The sequence below is a fragment of the Mustela lutreola genome, chromosome 14 (assembly GCF_030435805.1).
Source record: "Mustela lutreola isolate mMusLut2 chromosome 14, mMusLut2.pri, whole genome shotgun sequence".
Taxonomy (NCBI): domain Eukaryota; kingdom Metazoa; phylum Chordata; class Mammalia; order Carnivora; family Mustelidae; genus Mustela; species Mustela lutreola.
Window position 1 is genome coordinate 39,601,110 of NC_081303.1, and position 14,694 is coordinate 39,615,803.

Below are 14,694 nucleotides of genomic sequence, written 5' to 3' on the forward strand. Positions count from 1 at the left end.
CGAGCCTCGCATCAGGCTCCCAGCTCAGTAGAGAACCTGCTTCTCTCTCTTCCTCTGCCTGCTGATCTCCCTGCTTGTGCTCTCTCTTTCAAATAAATAAATAAAATCTTAAAAACAAAAAAAAAAACCTCCAATTCCAATGCCACCTCTTCTGTGAGATCCAACCTTTGTGGGAAGGCAGCCACTTTGTCTTGTGACCTCTAGCAATGCACTCACACATGCAGCACAACAGCTACCTCAGTCTGTGGACATGTTTCTGTTTGCATGTTGGCTCCTACATGTGTGTGCTTCACTTTTAATTCTCTAGTCTCAGTGCCTTGGAAGTAGCAAACACCTGATGTTTGATTTCTTGAAGCAAAGACTGGAGCCTTCTTGCTCATGTGACCAGCAAACCCCAAATCAGCATTTTCCCCCAAGTCACAGTGTTCTTGGCATCATGCTACATTGGGGGAGGCAAGAAAAGTAAGACACCATCGCCCATGATGAGGAGTGTTTTTTAATCTTCAGCTCTTCTGCACCCATTAGCTTCCATCTTTATTGAAGGACGGCTTCCACTTAAAAAGCACATATCGGGGCACCTGGGTGGCTCAATGGGTTAAAACCTCTGTCTTTGGCTCGGGTCATGATCTCAGGGTCCTGGAATCGAGGCCCGAACTGGGCTCTCTGCTCAGTGGGGAGCCCGCTTCCCCATCTCTCTCTGCCTGCCTCTCCACTTGTGATCTCTGCCTGTCAAATAAATAAAATCTTAAAAAAAAAAAAAAAAGCACATTGTCTCTTCAGGAACCACTGGCTAAGACATTTCTCAGAAGGCAAGATCAAAGAGAGGTTTTTGATGACTAGGAAAGCGGATGGGGGCTCTCTCGTGACCTCCATGAGCCTGGCTCCCCCAAGCTGCCATGCTTCAGACTTGTGATGTGGCATTCTGGGATCATGCAGCTATACCAGAGTTACATCCAGTATGAGAAAAGATGCAGTGAAAGCACCGCCAACCCCTCAGGGACCCAGCTGTAGAGACGATAACCTGGCCATGTAGTCACATCACTGCTGCTTGGCAAAACTTCACAAACCAGAGACACAAAACCCCACCACTGGGCAGGGAAACAGAACAGGGAACCTTTGCTTTTCACCACCAGTGAACTGCTAATGTGCATACCAGCAGCTCCCACTCTCCCGATTCTTCTAAGGCTGTGCTAGAACTCCTAGCTCCAGCCCAAGGGAAGTGGGGCCGATCAATCAATGGTGCTTGATTCTGAATGCAGTTTTCATAACAATTTCCAGAGACTAGCATTTGACCCGCTGCAAGTGTGGCTTTGCTGTAGACACTGGGACATGCCACCTAATGCCCAGTAAACATGAGGCTGACCACTACTGCTGGCATCCCAGCGTTCAGACAGAAACATCCACAACAAAGAGCCATGGCAAACCCAGGTGCCGTGGCCATAGCTGCAAGGGAGCACAGTGGGACTTCTAGGACCTTCCCTGGCAGGACGCAAGGTTAGACTCCGCAGTATACTGAAGGCTGGGATGATGAGGAAGGAAGACTGGGAGACATTTTAAAAACCAGAGGAGTGGGGCGCCTGGGTGGCTCAGTGGGTTAAGCCTCTGCCTTCGGCTCAGGTCATGATCTCAGGCTCTTGGGATCGAGTCCCACATCGGGCTCTCTGCTCAGCAGGGAGCCTGCTTCCCTTCCTCTCTTTCTCCCTGCCTCTCTGCCTACTTGTGATCTCTCTCTCTTTCTGTGTCAAATAAGTAAATAAAGTCTTTAAAAACAAAACAAAACAAAACAAAACCAGAGGAGTAACTTAGCAGAAGGCAAAGGTAGAGAGTTTGGGAGAGTTGGGACAGTACCTTTTCAAGTTCCCTGTCACTTGTGATAGATAAGAGGTACAGCAAAGGAGGGGACCCTGAAAGACACAGCTCAACACAGCGCATTGTTTCTGGTTTGTATTTCAAGGGTCACATACCATGAACAGAACAAATAACACTTCCCCCTTAACTCATTCAAGGTACCAACAGCATACGCAGGAAACAAGAAATGAACGAAAACAGCACCATTGGGCAACTTACCTTGTACGAAGATCCTGTTCCAGTAGATTTTTCCCACTTGGCTGCCCCCAAGAAACACCAGGTTGGACAGGATCAGCATGGCGGTGGAACAAGATGCAAGGGCAGCGTGAAATCGACGGCGGGCTTGCGGGGAGAGGAACTGGACCTGCGGGAAAAGACAGGAAGTGTCTCATCACGGGATCAGGAAAGCAGTGCTGAGGTGCCTCCCGGCCCTTGGCAGGTACCTGCCCAGGATACCCAACCCAGAGCCCAAGCAAGGCCGTGACTTCAGCTGTTCTTAAAACCTCTATTCCTGTGACAGGCACACTCTGGTTTAAGGAAAGTGGCGACACACCCCCAACTTATTCTTCTTCCTGCCCAACGGGCTCCCCCCGATGTGTGTGACACAAGCACTGAAGCTAGCTCAGATGTGGCTGCAATGCCTCCACATGTTCTCCGTGTGCAGACCTGCAGGGACGGGAGCGCTCCCTGACAACCTGCCCAACTCCCTGTCATGAGGTCAAGATCAGGGTGATCTTCTGGGAAGCCACCCTGCCAATCCGACACACCATTACGAGGGTGCAGGAGAATGAGCACAAGCCACTGTCCTTCTGGGAATCAGAGCTCAGGGGACACGGCCCATGGGGAGAGAACCTGCCACAGCATCCGAATATGCAGGAATTGGAGAGGAGGCTTCCAACACAGACGGTAAAGAACTCTGCTCATCCATCTGAGGTCTTCACTGTATTTTTTCCTCCCCTTTTAATGTCTTCTTGGGGATTTCATAAAGCAAGCCAAGCCTTAATTTCTCGGCACTGACCGTTCTGCTGGCCCTAGCGCGGGAGATCGCAGTGCTGCACCCAGCGCGTGTGAGCATCGCCGGTATACCCCAGGCACTGTCCTCTGGGCCTGCACAAGCAGCCTGAGAACAGGTACAGCGCAACCATCAGGCTGAAGGGCGCCAGGGTTTCAGACAAATGCCTCAGTCTAATCCAAAGACAGGGGAAAAAGAGGGAGCAAAGAATCCAGAGTATCTTCCTGAAACTTACACATCTCTGGGGTCACTTGCATCCTGATTTCAGCTGTGCTCCAACTACAAATAAGAATCTGGGAGCACCTGGATGGCTCAGTCAGTTGAAACCAAAACTGAAACCCTTGGCCTCTGGTGAGGTCATGATCTCAGTGTTGTAAGATCCAGCTCCACCATGCTCAGGGGGCAGTCTGCTGGATTCTCTCTCTCGCTCCCGCTGCCCCTCCTCTCCCAGGATCTACAGGTTGTCTCTCAAATAAATAAATACACCTTTTAAAACGAACAGAAAGGTGAATCACCCAAATTCCTCATGGGCAAAAAGGATTAAGCTGAGGGTGTCTCCAGGAGGGGGCTTACTTAGTTCCCGCAACCCCACTGTTTGGGGCCGCTTGTGTAAGTCTTGGTCAGTGTCCTACTAGAATCCTGGAGAAATGAATTTCTGACCCCCTCCTTTTCTCTCTCCCACCAGTCGCAGCTTCTGTTCTCTGTGCAGAGACACCACTGCCACCACACACGTCTCCACCCATGACATTCTCTTCCAGCATCCCCTCAGAGCGTTTTACTGCCACCATATGTGACAGGGTGGCCTTCTCAAGGATGAGCTCTGTCATGGGCACTGACTGAGTCATCTGCTTGGACATGATTATTCTGGAAAACTCTCAGGTAATGCTGACATGCTCCTGGGTAGAGGCTACCAGATAAGATGACCTCTAGTCTCTCCCTTGTCCTAAGAGGCCACAAGCACGTACAGGAGATGCTGTCAAGCCAGACCAGATAAAAGATAGCTACACGGTATAAAAACTGGTAAAGAGATATGGGGATGCAGGCTTATAACTCAGGACTCTTCACCTCTGAGAATAAGGAGACATTAATCTACTGGTTTCTGCATCTTAGAGCAGGAGAAGACATTTTCTGGGTATTACTGACTCAATTAGCAGTAACTGGGGGGGGGGGCAGGGTGAGAGGAAGCAGGGAGATGAGGGGAAGTCCAGAATAATAAATCATGAAAATATAAATTGCTATAATTGGAATAACTGTATCCAAATAATTCTCTCCATGTACAGGACCACTGATAACACGTTTGATTTCTAAGGTACCTGGTGAATCAGATGTTCTACCAACTCTATTCTAACCCCATCCATGTCCTCCAACCTTATATCCTGTTAGGGGAATTCAGAGGCCCCACACAATCTTTTTCATATTAATGTCAATGACAGAGAATGCACACAGCTTGTTTAAACTCAGAGTGGTTCTCCTTCTACAAGAAATGATTACAATAATTATTAAATAATCAACTGAGACATACCGAGAGAGGAAAACACTCTTTACGCTGGACTTCTAAGCAGGATTGTGGTGCCAGGTGACCTGGTGTGGGGCAAGAGCCAGGCTAATTGGAGGAAGAGCTGAGAGGCAAGGGGCAGAGCAAGGGAGGAGGCAAAGGGGAGAATGAGTGCATGAGACACAGGGCTCTTCCTGCCAGCACCAGGGGCCCTAGTTGCAACGGGACTTCCTTTGCTTCTGTGATTACTTGGCTACATGAGTCAATAAACTGCAGTTTCTGCTTAGGAAAAGAAGTCAAAATAATAGCAAATATGAAGGAGCCTCTGATCTCACAGATAAGGGAGGACATCTAAATCAGAAACAAAGGACTACAATTCAACTTTTATAAAGAGTTAATTTTGTAAAAACGAAGCAAGAACATTAAAGGTGTAGGTTGTTGGAATCAATAAACTAGAAAGATATAAAGGAGAAATCAAGATGCTCACAGGCAGGTCTTGATTACCCCTAGGGTGAGCAGGTGGGAGACAATACTTTGTGATGATAAAGAAAATTCAAAATCCTGATTTAACTAATAGCCCCATCCTCTGAACTGACCAAATCAGCCTTGCCAACAAGCAGCAAACTTGACTGAGCATTACTTCTCTTCATTGTGAATCAGTGGCAAAGCATAATGATAGGCCACTAGGAGCAAAAAAAAAGGGGGGGGGCTGTGTGGATAACTCATGATTAATATTAAGAGCAAAGGGGACATGAATCTCAGCTGTAATTCATATCTCCTCTTTGGATTCCCTGGATGCACCATGTTAAGTGGCAGTTTTGATACTGAGGATCTCCCCTACGCTGGGAACCATCTGGCTTGGTTTATACTCTAGATTTAGGTTCCATACACAGGGGTGCTAGGAGGCAAGACAAAATCCATCAATAAATACAACTTTCTGAATGTCTAAGGACATAGGGCCAAGGATCCCACTTTAAAGTCTTGATTTCTTGTATACACTCTCCTCTGCCATCCTGTGGCAATTGTTGTCACTCCTGCGGTCCTTCACATCTAGGATACAGGCTGTCTGTCCTATGTGCAGTGAACATGTTAGTCATGGTTGGGGTGCTTAAAGTCCCCCTTGGTAGGAAAACTTAAGTGAGGGACTGTGAACCAAATGGAGAAATAAGTCAGTGTACAACGAAGAGTCAGCAGGCATAAAAAGAAGAATTGCCAATTGACCAGGTAAGGCAATAGTCAGTAAACAGATGTTGATTTTAACACAAATATAATAGAATAAAAAAGAACTCTGGTCTGGTCATGGTCCCCTTCCCAGAAGACAGATAAAGCCATGGCAGTCTGATACCCCAGCAGCAAAAACCTGGGAAGGGCATGGTCCCGGGAGATATTTAGAACTTGCTGAGAACTTTTAGTCGTCCGAAGGACATCAAAATTACGGCTTGCCATGTGTGAGACAGAACTGTCCAGCCTAGAATGTCAATAGTGCCTCTTGAGTGTGGGTGAAGTGTTTGCTTCTACATTCATTATAAAGCCAACTTCCCTCTTGCTCTATGGGGGCACAGCTCCTCGCTTCCTCATTAGGAACAATGCTAAAAATGTGCTCCCTTTCCTCTGGGGTCCAGAAAAAGCCATTCCAGGGCAGGGAAAGTGCTCTTTACAGTGCCCAGGCGAGCCAACCTCCCCACCCCAGCCCACCCTCTATCCCCAGCATCAAACTTGAAGAGGAGCTCCTGTGCTTCTGACCACAGATGGGCAAGGTATAGCCCCAGTTCCAAAGCTCATCTCCCTCATACCACTCACACCCAGAGGAAAGAGGAAAAATGGGAGGTGGAGCAGGTCAGAAAGTATGGCCTCCCATGCTGGGGTGACTAGTTCTCCCTCAGGGACTTTGACTTCAATGAAAGGTTGGGGTGGGGGGAGGTTACTCCATGTTAATGTTGCTCTAACCCATTCTTCATTCCCAAGAGAAGGTACTGGATTTGTGGCCTGGATACAGTAAGCCCTTTAGAACACCTGGAAGTGCAGGTGCAGAGTGGACCTCTAATTCCTGTCTGAGTTTGGGGTCTCTGATGGAAGAAACAAGAGGTGGGATGTGGAAATGCTGTATAAGGATAATCTAGCAGCGCTTTAAACTTCTCTCTGAGACACTGGCTACCAAAGGCGAGGAACTGACCCAAACAAAGTAAACCTTAGGGCAGAACTAAATTGTCAGACTAGTTTGTATTTCCTGCTGTGAGGTGTCAGCTCCTGTGTTTATTCTGATCTCTATGGCAACTCGTCTCTTTTCCAGTCAGCATCCTGTCCCTGGAAATCAGAGGACTTAGGCTGGGGCAAACAAGCTGGGTGCGGGGGTGGTGCGGTCCATGGAATCTGGGTCAGAGATTACTCTCAGAAGGTGTGCAAGGGTGGGAGATGGTGGGCGTGGTGGGCCTGCAGGCTGCTGTGCAGGGCGGGTCCCACACTCATCCACAGAGGGACTGCGTGCAGGGCCGAACTGGGAGGAGGAGACAGGCTGAGCATCTGGGGGAGCAGATGGGCTGGAGGAATGGCTGCTGGAGACTGACAAAGGCTTGGCAAGTGGGACCTGATACTGTTTATTTTTAAATGGGGAAAAGCTAAAAAAAAGCAATTGGGTGGGTTTGAGCAGCTGGACACAGTTCTTCCATATAACCACTGAAGACTTTCATTTTCTAATAAAAATGGTAACCAGAGGATAAGAAAGGATGAACAAGGAAATGGCAAGGGGGATACTGGTGGAGACCAGGATGAACAAATGAGGGTAGACACCCAGAGGCTGTAAAGATGAAACCAAAGACAACCAAAGAAACAATTATAGCTCTTATGAAAGAGAAGGGTGGCTAGAGCAAAAACACTCAGAAGGAAGACTTGAACTCCTGTCCCATCCTGTACCAACCCACCAGGACACTGCCCCCTTGCTCCCTTTGCCAAGGCACTTGGTCATTTCCATTTAGAAGTCATGTTTCACGAATAACCCCTCTCTCTCATGCTGCCCCCAGCATGGTGAGCTCTGTCCTTCATTCTGTATCACCTAAGACCCATGCATACTCTCTGTGCTCAGCAATTACTTAACACCTGTTTCTCTCTTTACCCAGATAAGTTACAGAATCTCCTGACTTTTTTTTCTTTTTTTTTTTTTTTTTTTAAGATTTTATTTATTTGTCAGAGAGAGAGAGAGAGCGCGCGAGGGAGAACACAAGCAGGCAGAGGCAGAGAGAGAAACAGGCTCCCCACTGAGCAAGGAGCCTGATGGGGGACTAGATCCCAGGACTCTGGGATCATGACCTGAGCCAAAGGCAGCGGCTTAACCAACTGAGCCACCCAGGCGTCCCTCTCCTGACTTTCTTAATGTTCCATTGCATCCTATTATCCAAGTCAAATGAATACAGGAAGGCACTCAAAAGCAATACCTCCTCCCTTCTTGTAAGTGTATAAAGCTTCAAAATATACCAGTGAAGTTAAATTTTCCAATCTCTACTCCTGAATCTAAGCAATGCATGTTCCTGAGATAGAATCAAATACTGCAGTGATACAGACAAAGCCAGTTTTGCTCACATGGACGAGTCACCTGCTCCATAGTTTAGATAACCAGCCTGGTTAAAAACAGCAGAGGCTATAATCTGGCATCTATATCCACACAGCATATGAAGGGATTTCAGAGGACTTTAATAACTAAGCCAATTAGCTCTTGGTATAATCAGAGAACTTAAGCCATATTTGAGGAGACAGGGTCCTGCTAAAAGTTCTGGAATGGCCAACAGTACTGTCTTACTCTGTGTTCTTGCTCTTCTAATGATATACCCTTGCTTCTAGTCCTCATGTCTCTACTCTGGATTTTGCAGAAGCCTCTTTCTTAGCTGGCATGTTATACCCTGGCCTTTCCTCCTCATCAAGCACACTGAGTATGTCCCCCCACTGCACAAAATATTTTGGTGGTTCTTCACTGCTTACAGACTAAAATCCAAAGAAGACCTTTTACAAACGAGCTCATTTTACTTTCCAACCTTAACTCCTACTACTTTACTAATGACACACTCTATTCAGCTCTAGTCACAGCTCTTCCAATATGGCATACACTTTTACATCTCTGTGGAATTACTTCACACATTACTTCTTTTGCTGAAACTGTTTTCTCTACTGAGAATATGTCCTCCTAATTCTTTCTTCAAGCTCCAGCTCAATGTCAGTTCAGGACACCAACAGCTTTGGACCAGCCCAAATGATGCTCAGGTTCTGGCTCCACTTTTGAACTGTGCCACCCAGAGCAAGCTCAAACTCCTCATCTACATAGTTCACAATTGGTATTTGATCAATGGTGGATACTCTAACTCTGACAGAGTCAGTCACCCATTTTCTGTATTTCTGTAACCCATGGGATAGACAGCATCAACCTACATGTTTTAGATATGGGAGCTTAACCTATATTGCTACCTAAGCAGGAAAAAGTATTCCCATTTTACAAAGGAGGAACTAGAGAGCAGAGACATTAAGCAAGTGGTCCTAGGCAGACACTGGTAAAGTACAGTAGTAAATATAGTACAGTCATTCACACATTCCGCTAACTCAATGTCTTCATACTCCCTGCTGTATTTTGCATAGCAATGTGTGTCCCCTCCTCTAGAATGAAATCTTCAAGATACTGGTTTCTTCAGTGCCAGATGCAAAGGAGATCTTCAAGAAATGTTTTTATTTCTTGAAATACTTCAAATACTTCAAAAACGAGAACTTCGTGCATGTGCTCCTTAAGTGATGGTTGATAGATATTCACCAAGTGTCAATTTAAGGATCTCAGTATTTTCAAGAACAGTATGGCTTAAAATGATACTGGAACTTAAAGAAAATAATTAGAATTCACTATTAGAGTAGGAGATTTAACATGTTCCCCCAGAAAATGACACCTAAAAGATCAAAAATAAGAATATAAAACAGCTGAATAAAAATTGATAGGTCTAGCATCCAGATTGGAAAGGAAGAAGCAAAACTTATCTCTGATTCCAAGTGAATGATCTTTATACATAGAAAACACTAAAGAGTCTACACAAAAACAAACAAAGAAACAAAAACAAAAACGACCACCACCTCAAAACACTGCTACAACTAATGAAAAAGTTTGGCAAACTTTCAAGATAAAAATCAATATTCAAAAATCAGTTGCACTTCTACACACTAATAATGAACAATGTGAAAAGTAGATTAGGAAAATAATTCCATTCACAATAGCATCAAAAACAATAAAATACTTGGGAATAAGTTTAACTAAGGAGGGAAAGACATACTGAAAACTACAACATGTTGCTTAAAGAAAAAGTAGAAAGACATCTATATTCATAGAATGGAATACTTAATATTATTAAGATGACAATACCACCCAAACTGTCTATAGATTCAATGCAATACCTATCAAAATCCTAATTATTTTTTTCAAAAATAGAAAAACTCATCTTAAAATTCAATTACCTAAATGGGCAAAACAATCTTAGAACAGGAGAGACTACCAAGATGGCAACATGAAAGGCTCCTACACCCCTCTTCCTCCCATGGATGCACTGAATGTACAGTTTTACATGGAGCAGTTTATACCGCAAGAACTCCAGAAACCAACACAGCAACTCCTACACATCAGGAAAATGAGAAAATATCCACATCTCAACAGGTAGGCAAAGCTGAGACACACTCTTGCTATAAACCCCAGCCCCAGTACAAGCATCATACAAGTAGGAGAAAACCCCAAATCGAAGCTTCTTCCTGAGAAACAAAAATTTTGAACTCCCATCTAGCACCCCAAATTTTAGAACTCCCACCACAGGAACAGGCAGTAAACTAAAGGTGCTAGTGTTCACAAGACCTGCAAGACTAGCAAACAAAGCAGCAGTTCTTCAGGGTCACAGGAGGACTTGTTGCAGCTCTGCCCCCTAGAGCTCATCACTGAGGGAGCAAGCAAAACTCTCAGTCTTTCTCTGAAAGAGGTCTATCTGCATACTTTAAAAATTGCTGCCTGAGGGGTGCCTGGGTGGCTCCATCAATTGAGCATCAGATTCTTGATTTGGCTCAGGTCATAATCTCAGGGTTGTGAGATCAGCCCAGTATCGAGCTTCGTGGTCAGCAGGGAGTCTGCTTGAGATTGTCTCTCCCTCTTCCTCTGTCCCTCCCCCATTCTTACACACTCTCTCTTGCTCTATCTAAAATAAGTAAATCTTTTTTTTTTTTTTTAATTGCTGCCTGAGAGTTAGGCTTCTAATTTAGCACACAGCTAAAGAAGGACTGTGATACTCCCAGGACACTAGGAAGTTAATAGAACCCCCCTCACCTTTTCCCTCCAGCTCACTCTGAGTTGTCAGTATCTCCCTGGAAGGAACTTGTAATCATACCAGCATGCCAGCTTTTGCAGCTGCTGTCCAAGAAACAGGTCGCCCAGTGGCCTGGCTCTGAGAGCCAATGGGGCTTTCATTCACAAGTTCCACGGGATTGTGGTAAACAAACAAGCAGTTCCTAAGGGGCACAGGAGCACTTTCCTGAGACCATACTATACGTCCTGGCACAGGGTGAGTGGGAAAAAATTCCCATCTCCCAGTTCTTCCCTGAAAAGGGGTTTAAATACATACCCTCCCAGCTGCTGTTTGAGAATCTGGATTCTAATCATACTGCATCAAGTTGCTGACTGTGATCCTTCCCTATGGGACACTAATAGATCTTAGCACATCTTAAATTAAGGGGGCCACTAAGAATAAAGAAGGTTACTTGAACTTGGACAATCACAAAGGTTTGAGATAAAAATTAGAAGCTCAGGCCAGGCTGACGGATGTGGTTCATCTGCTACACAACACTACTCTGTCAAGACTGGGAGAGATGGCATTTTTATATAAAGCCACCCAGGTACCCCGCCAGAAACAGATCTTAACAACAAAAGGAAAAGTGATTTTTACCTGATTGGGAGTTTAAAATAATAGCCATTAAGATGCTCACCAAAGGGGCACCTGGGTGGCTCAGTGGGTTAAAGCCTCTGCCTTCGGCTCAGGTCATGATCCCAGGATCTTGGGATTGAGACCCACATCAGGCTCTCTACTCTGCAGAGATCCTGCTTCCTCCTCTCTCTCTCTCTCTCTCTCTCTCTGCCTGCTTCTCTGCCTACTTGTGATCTCTGTCTGTCAAATAAATAAATACTTAAAAAAAAAAAAAAAAAGATGCTCACTAAAGCCAGGAGAACAATGTATCAACAAAGTGAGAATTTCAAAAAAGAGACAGAAAGTACCAAACAGAAATCACAGAACTTAATAATACAATAACTTAATTGAAAATTTAACAGAAGGATTCAAAAACAGGCTAGGTCAAGTAGAATAAATAATGAGCAAACTCAAAGACAGGTCAGTGGAATTTATCCAATCAGAATAGAAAATGAAAAAAGAATGAAAACACTTAAGATGGTTTAAGGGACTTATGGATACCATCAAGCAGCCAATATACATATTGCAGAGGTCACAGAAGACAAAGCGAAAGACTGAAAGGGGAAGAAAGCTTAGTCGATAAAAATATAATGACTGAAAGCTTCCCTAATCTGGAGAAAGAAACAGACATCTAGATCTAGGAAGCCTAAAATGTACCAAATAAGAAACCAAAAGAGACCCACACAGAGACAAATGATAATTAAATTGTCAAAAGTCAAAGACAAGGAGAGACTCTTACATGTAGCATAAGAAAAACAATTTGTTACATACAAGGGAACCCTCAAAAGACTATCAGCAAATTTATCAGCAGAAACCCTTTACAGGCCAGAAGGGAGTGGCACAATGTATTTAAAATGCTTAAAGAAAAACACAGCCAACCAAGAATACTCTACCTGGCAGGGTTGTCCTTCAGAATGAAGGAGAGATCATGAGTTTTCCAAACAAAAGTTGAAGGAGTTCGTCACCACTAAACCAGCCTTATAATAAATGTTAAAGGGATGTTTTAAGCTAAAACAAAAGGGTGCTAATTAGTAATAGGAAAATATATAAAAGTACTGGAAGAAAGTAAATATATAAATTCAGAACACTCTAATGTTGTAATGGTGGTAGTAAATAATTTATAAATTTAATATAAAGGTTAAAAGAAAAGGTACTAAAGATAATAATAACTACAAAAATGAGTCAATGGATAATGTAAAAGATGTACACTGTAACATCAAAAACATAGAAAGAGAGGATGTAAAAATGTTGGGCTTTTGCATGCAATGGAAGTTATCAGTTTAAAATGCTATAAGATGTTTTATGTAAGCATCATAGTAACCACAAAGCAAAAACCTAAAGCAGATACACAAAAGATAAAGAAATCAAAGCAGGGACGCCTGGGTGGCTCAGTGGGTTAAGCTGCTGCCTTCGGCTCAGGTCATGATCTCAGGGTCCTGGGATCGAGTCCCGCATCGGGCTCTCTGCTCAGCAGGGAGCCTGCTTCCTCCTCTCTCTCTCTGCCTGCCTCTCTGCCTACTTGTAATCTCTCTCTGTCAAATAAATAAATAAATCTTTAAAAAAAAATAAAAAAAAATAAAATGCTATAAGATGTTTTATGTAAGCATCATAGTAACCACAAAGCAAAAACCTAAAGCAGATACACAAAAGATAAAGAAATCAAAGCAGGGACGCCTGGGTGGCTCAGTTGGTTAAGCAGCTGCCTTCGGCTCAGGTCATGATCCCAGCGTCCTGGGATCGAGTCCCACAACGGGCTCCTTGCTCAGCAGGGAGCCTGCTTCTCCCTCTGCCTCTGCCTGCCATTCTGTCTGCCTATGCTCGCTCTCTCCCCCCCTTCTCTGATAAATAAATAAAATCTTAAAAAAAAAAAGAAATCAAAGCATAGCACTAGAGAAAATTATCATATCACAGAGAGAGTAAGAGAGAAACAGAGGAATAAAAACCAGAAACAATTAACTGAAGTAGAATTAATAGAAATAGTCCATATATAGCAATAATTAGTTTAAATGTTTTATGGAAGTATGGAATGACTATATTGTACAACTGAAAATAATATTACACTGGATATTAACTGAAGTTTTTAAAATTTAATTTTGTGTGTGTGTGTGTTCCAAAATTCATTGTTTATGCACCACATCCAGTGCTCCATGCAATATGTGTCCTACTTAATACCCACCACCAGGGTTAACTGGAATTTAAATAAAAACTTTTTAAAAAACGTAAATGGACTAAACTCTCCAATCAAAAGACAGAGATATTTGTATACCAGTGTTCACTGCAGTAGTATTCACAATAGACAAAAGGTAGAAACAACGTAAATGTCTGTCAGTGGATGAATGGATAAACAAAATGCGGTATACATAAGATCGAACAGTATTCAGCCTTTAAAAGACAAAAAATTCTGATGCACACTACAACATGGATGAATCATAAAGACATTATGCTAAGTGAGATAAGTCAGAAATAAAAAAAAAACTAAATACTTCCACTTATATGTGGTACCTAGAATCATCAAATCCACAGAGAAAGAAAGTAAAATAGTGGTTCCTGGGGGCCAGGGGAAGGAGATAATATGAAGTTATTGCTTAATAGATTTAGAGTTTCTGTTTGGGATGATTAAAATGTTCCTGAGATTGATGGTGGTAATGGCTACACAACATTGTGAGTAAATTTAATGTCTTTGAATTGTACATTTAAAAGTAGTTAAAACAGTAAATTTTATGTCATGTATAATTTATCACAGTAAAAGAATTATTAGGCCTGTCTCACAGACAGATATACAGAATAATGAATACATGTAATTTTCATACCAAGTAGATCATAATCAAACTGAATACAAATTAAGACAGTAAAGGAAGACAAATATATTCTAAAAAGTTATCATGAAGGCCATGCTCACCTACAATGGAATAAAATAAATCAGCAACAAAAAAATCTGTAAAACTTAACACACCAGTAAATTTTTTAAAATACCATTAATGTAAACCAAAAACTTTTATTGAAGGAATAAAATGAATAAATGCTAGCAAATATGATCAATTAAGAAAGCAAGGCCAAATAAACAACAGGAGGTAATAATACACAGGAGATTTAAAACTCTTTGGAGATTATATGGCAATATATTTAATAATGTAGCTGAGAAACATAAAGTATATAGAAAATATAAATTAGCTAAAATTCTCATAGAAAAAGTAGATGGCCTGAAAAAACATAACCATAGAAGAACTGAAACAGTGGTCAAAGTTCTATGCTCAAAGAAAAATTTCCCAGATGATCTTAATGAGCAAGTTCTACCAGGTGGTCAAGGAACAAGACAATTTCCATGGAAACTGTTTCAGAGGATTAAAAAAAAAAAAAAACATGGGAAGCTTTCACTGATT

At 43.0% G+C, this 14,694-nt stretch overlaps 1 protein-coding gene across 5 annotated transcripts in view; it reads right to left on the reverse strand.

Annotated features, from left to right (window-relative positions):
• Positions 1–14,694, reverse strand: part of HHAT (hedgehog acyltransferase) — a 352,540-nt gene that overhangs the window by 55,234 nt on the left and 282,612 nt on the right. For all 5 annotated transcript variants that reach the window (XR_009347601.1, XM_059146892.1, XM_059146893.1 and 2 more), the window contains one exon: positions 2,068–2,212. Coding sequence is in view for 4 of the 5 variants with exons in the window: in XM_059146892.1 (XP_059002875.1) it covers positions 2,068–2,212 (145 nt within the window). In the remaining variant the exon portion in view is untranslated. The remainder of the gene's footprint in view (positions 1–2,067; positions 2,213–14,694) is intronic.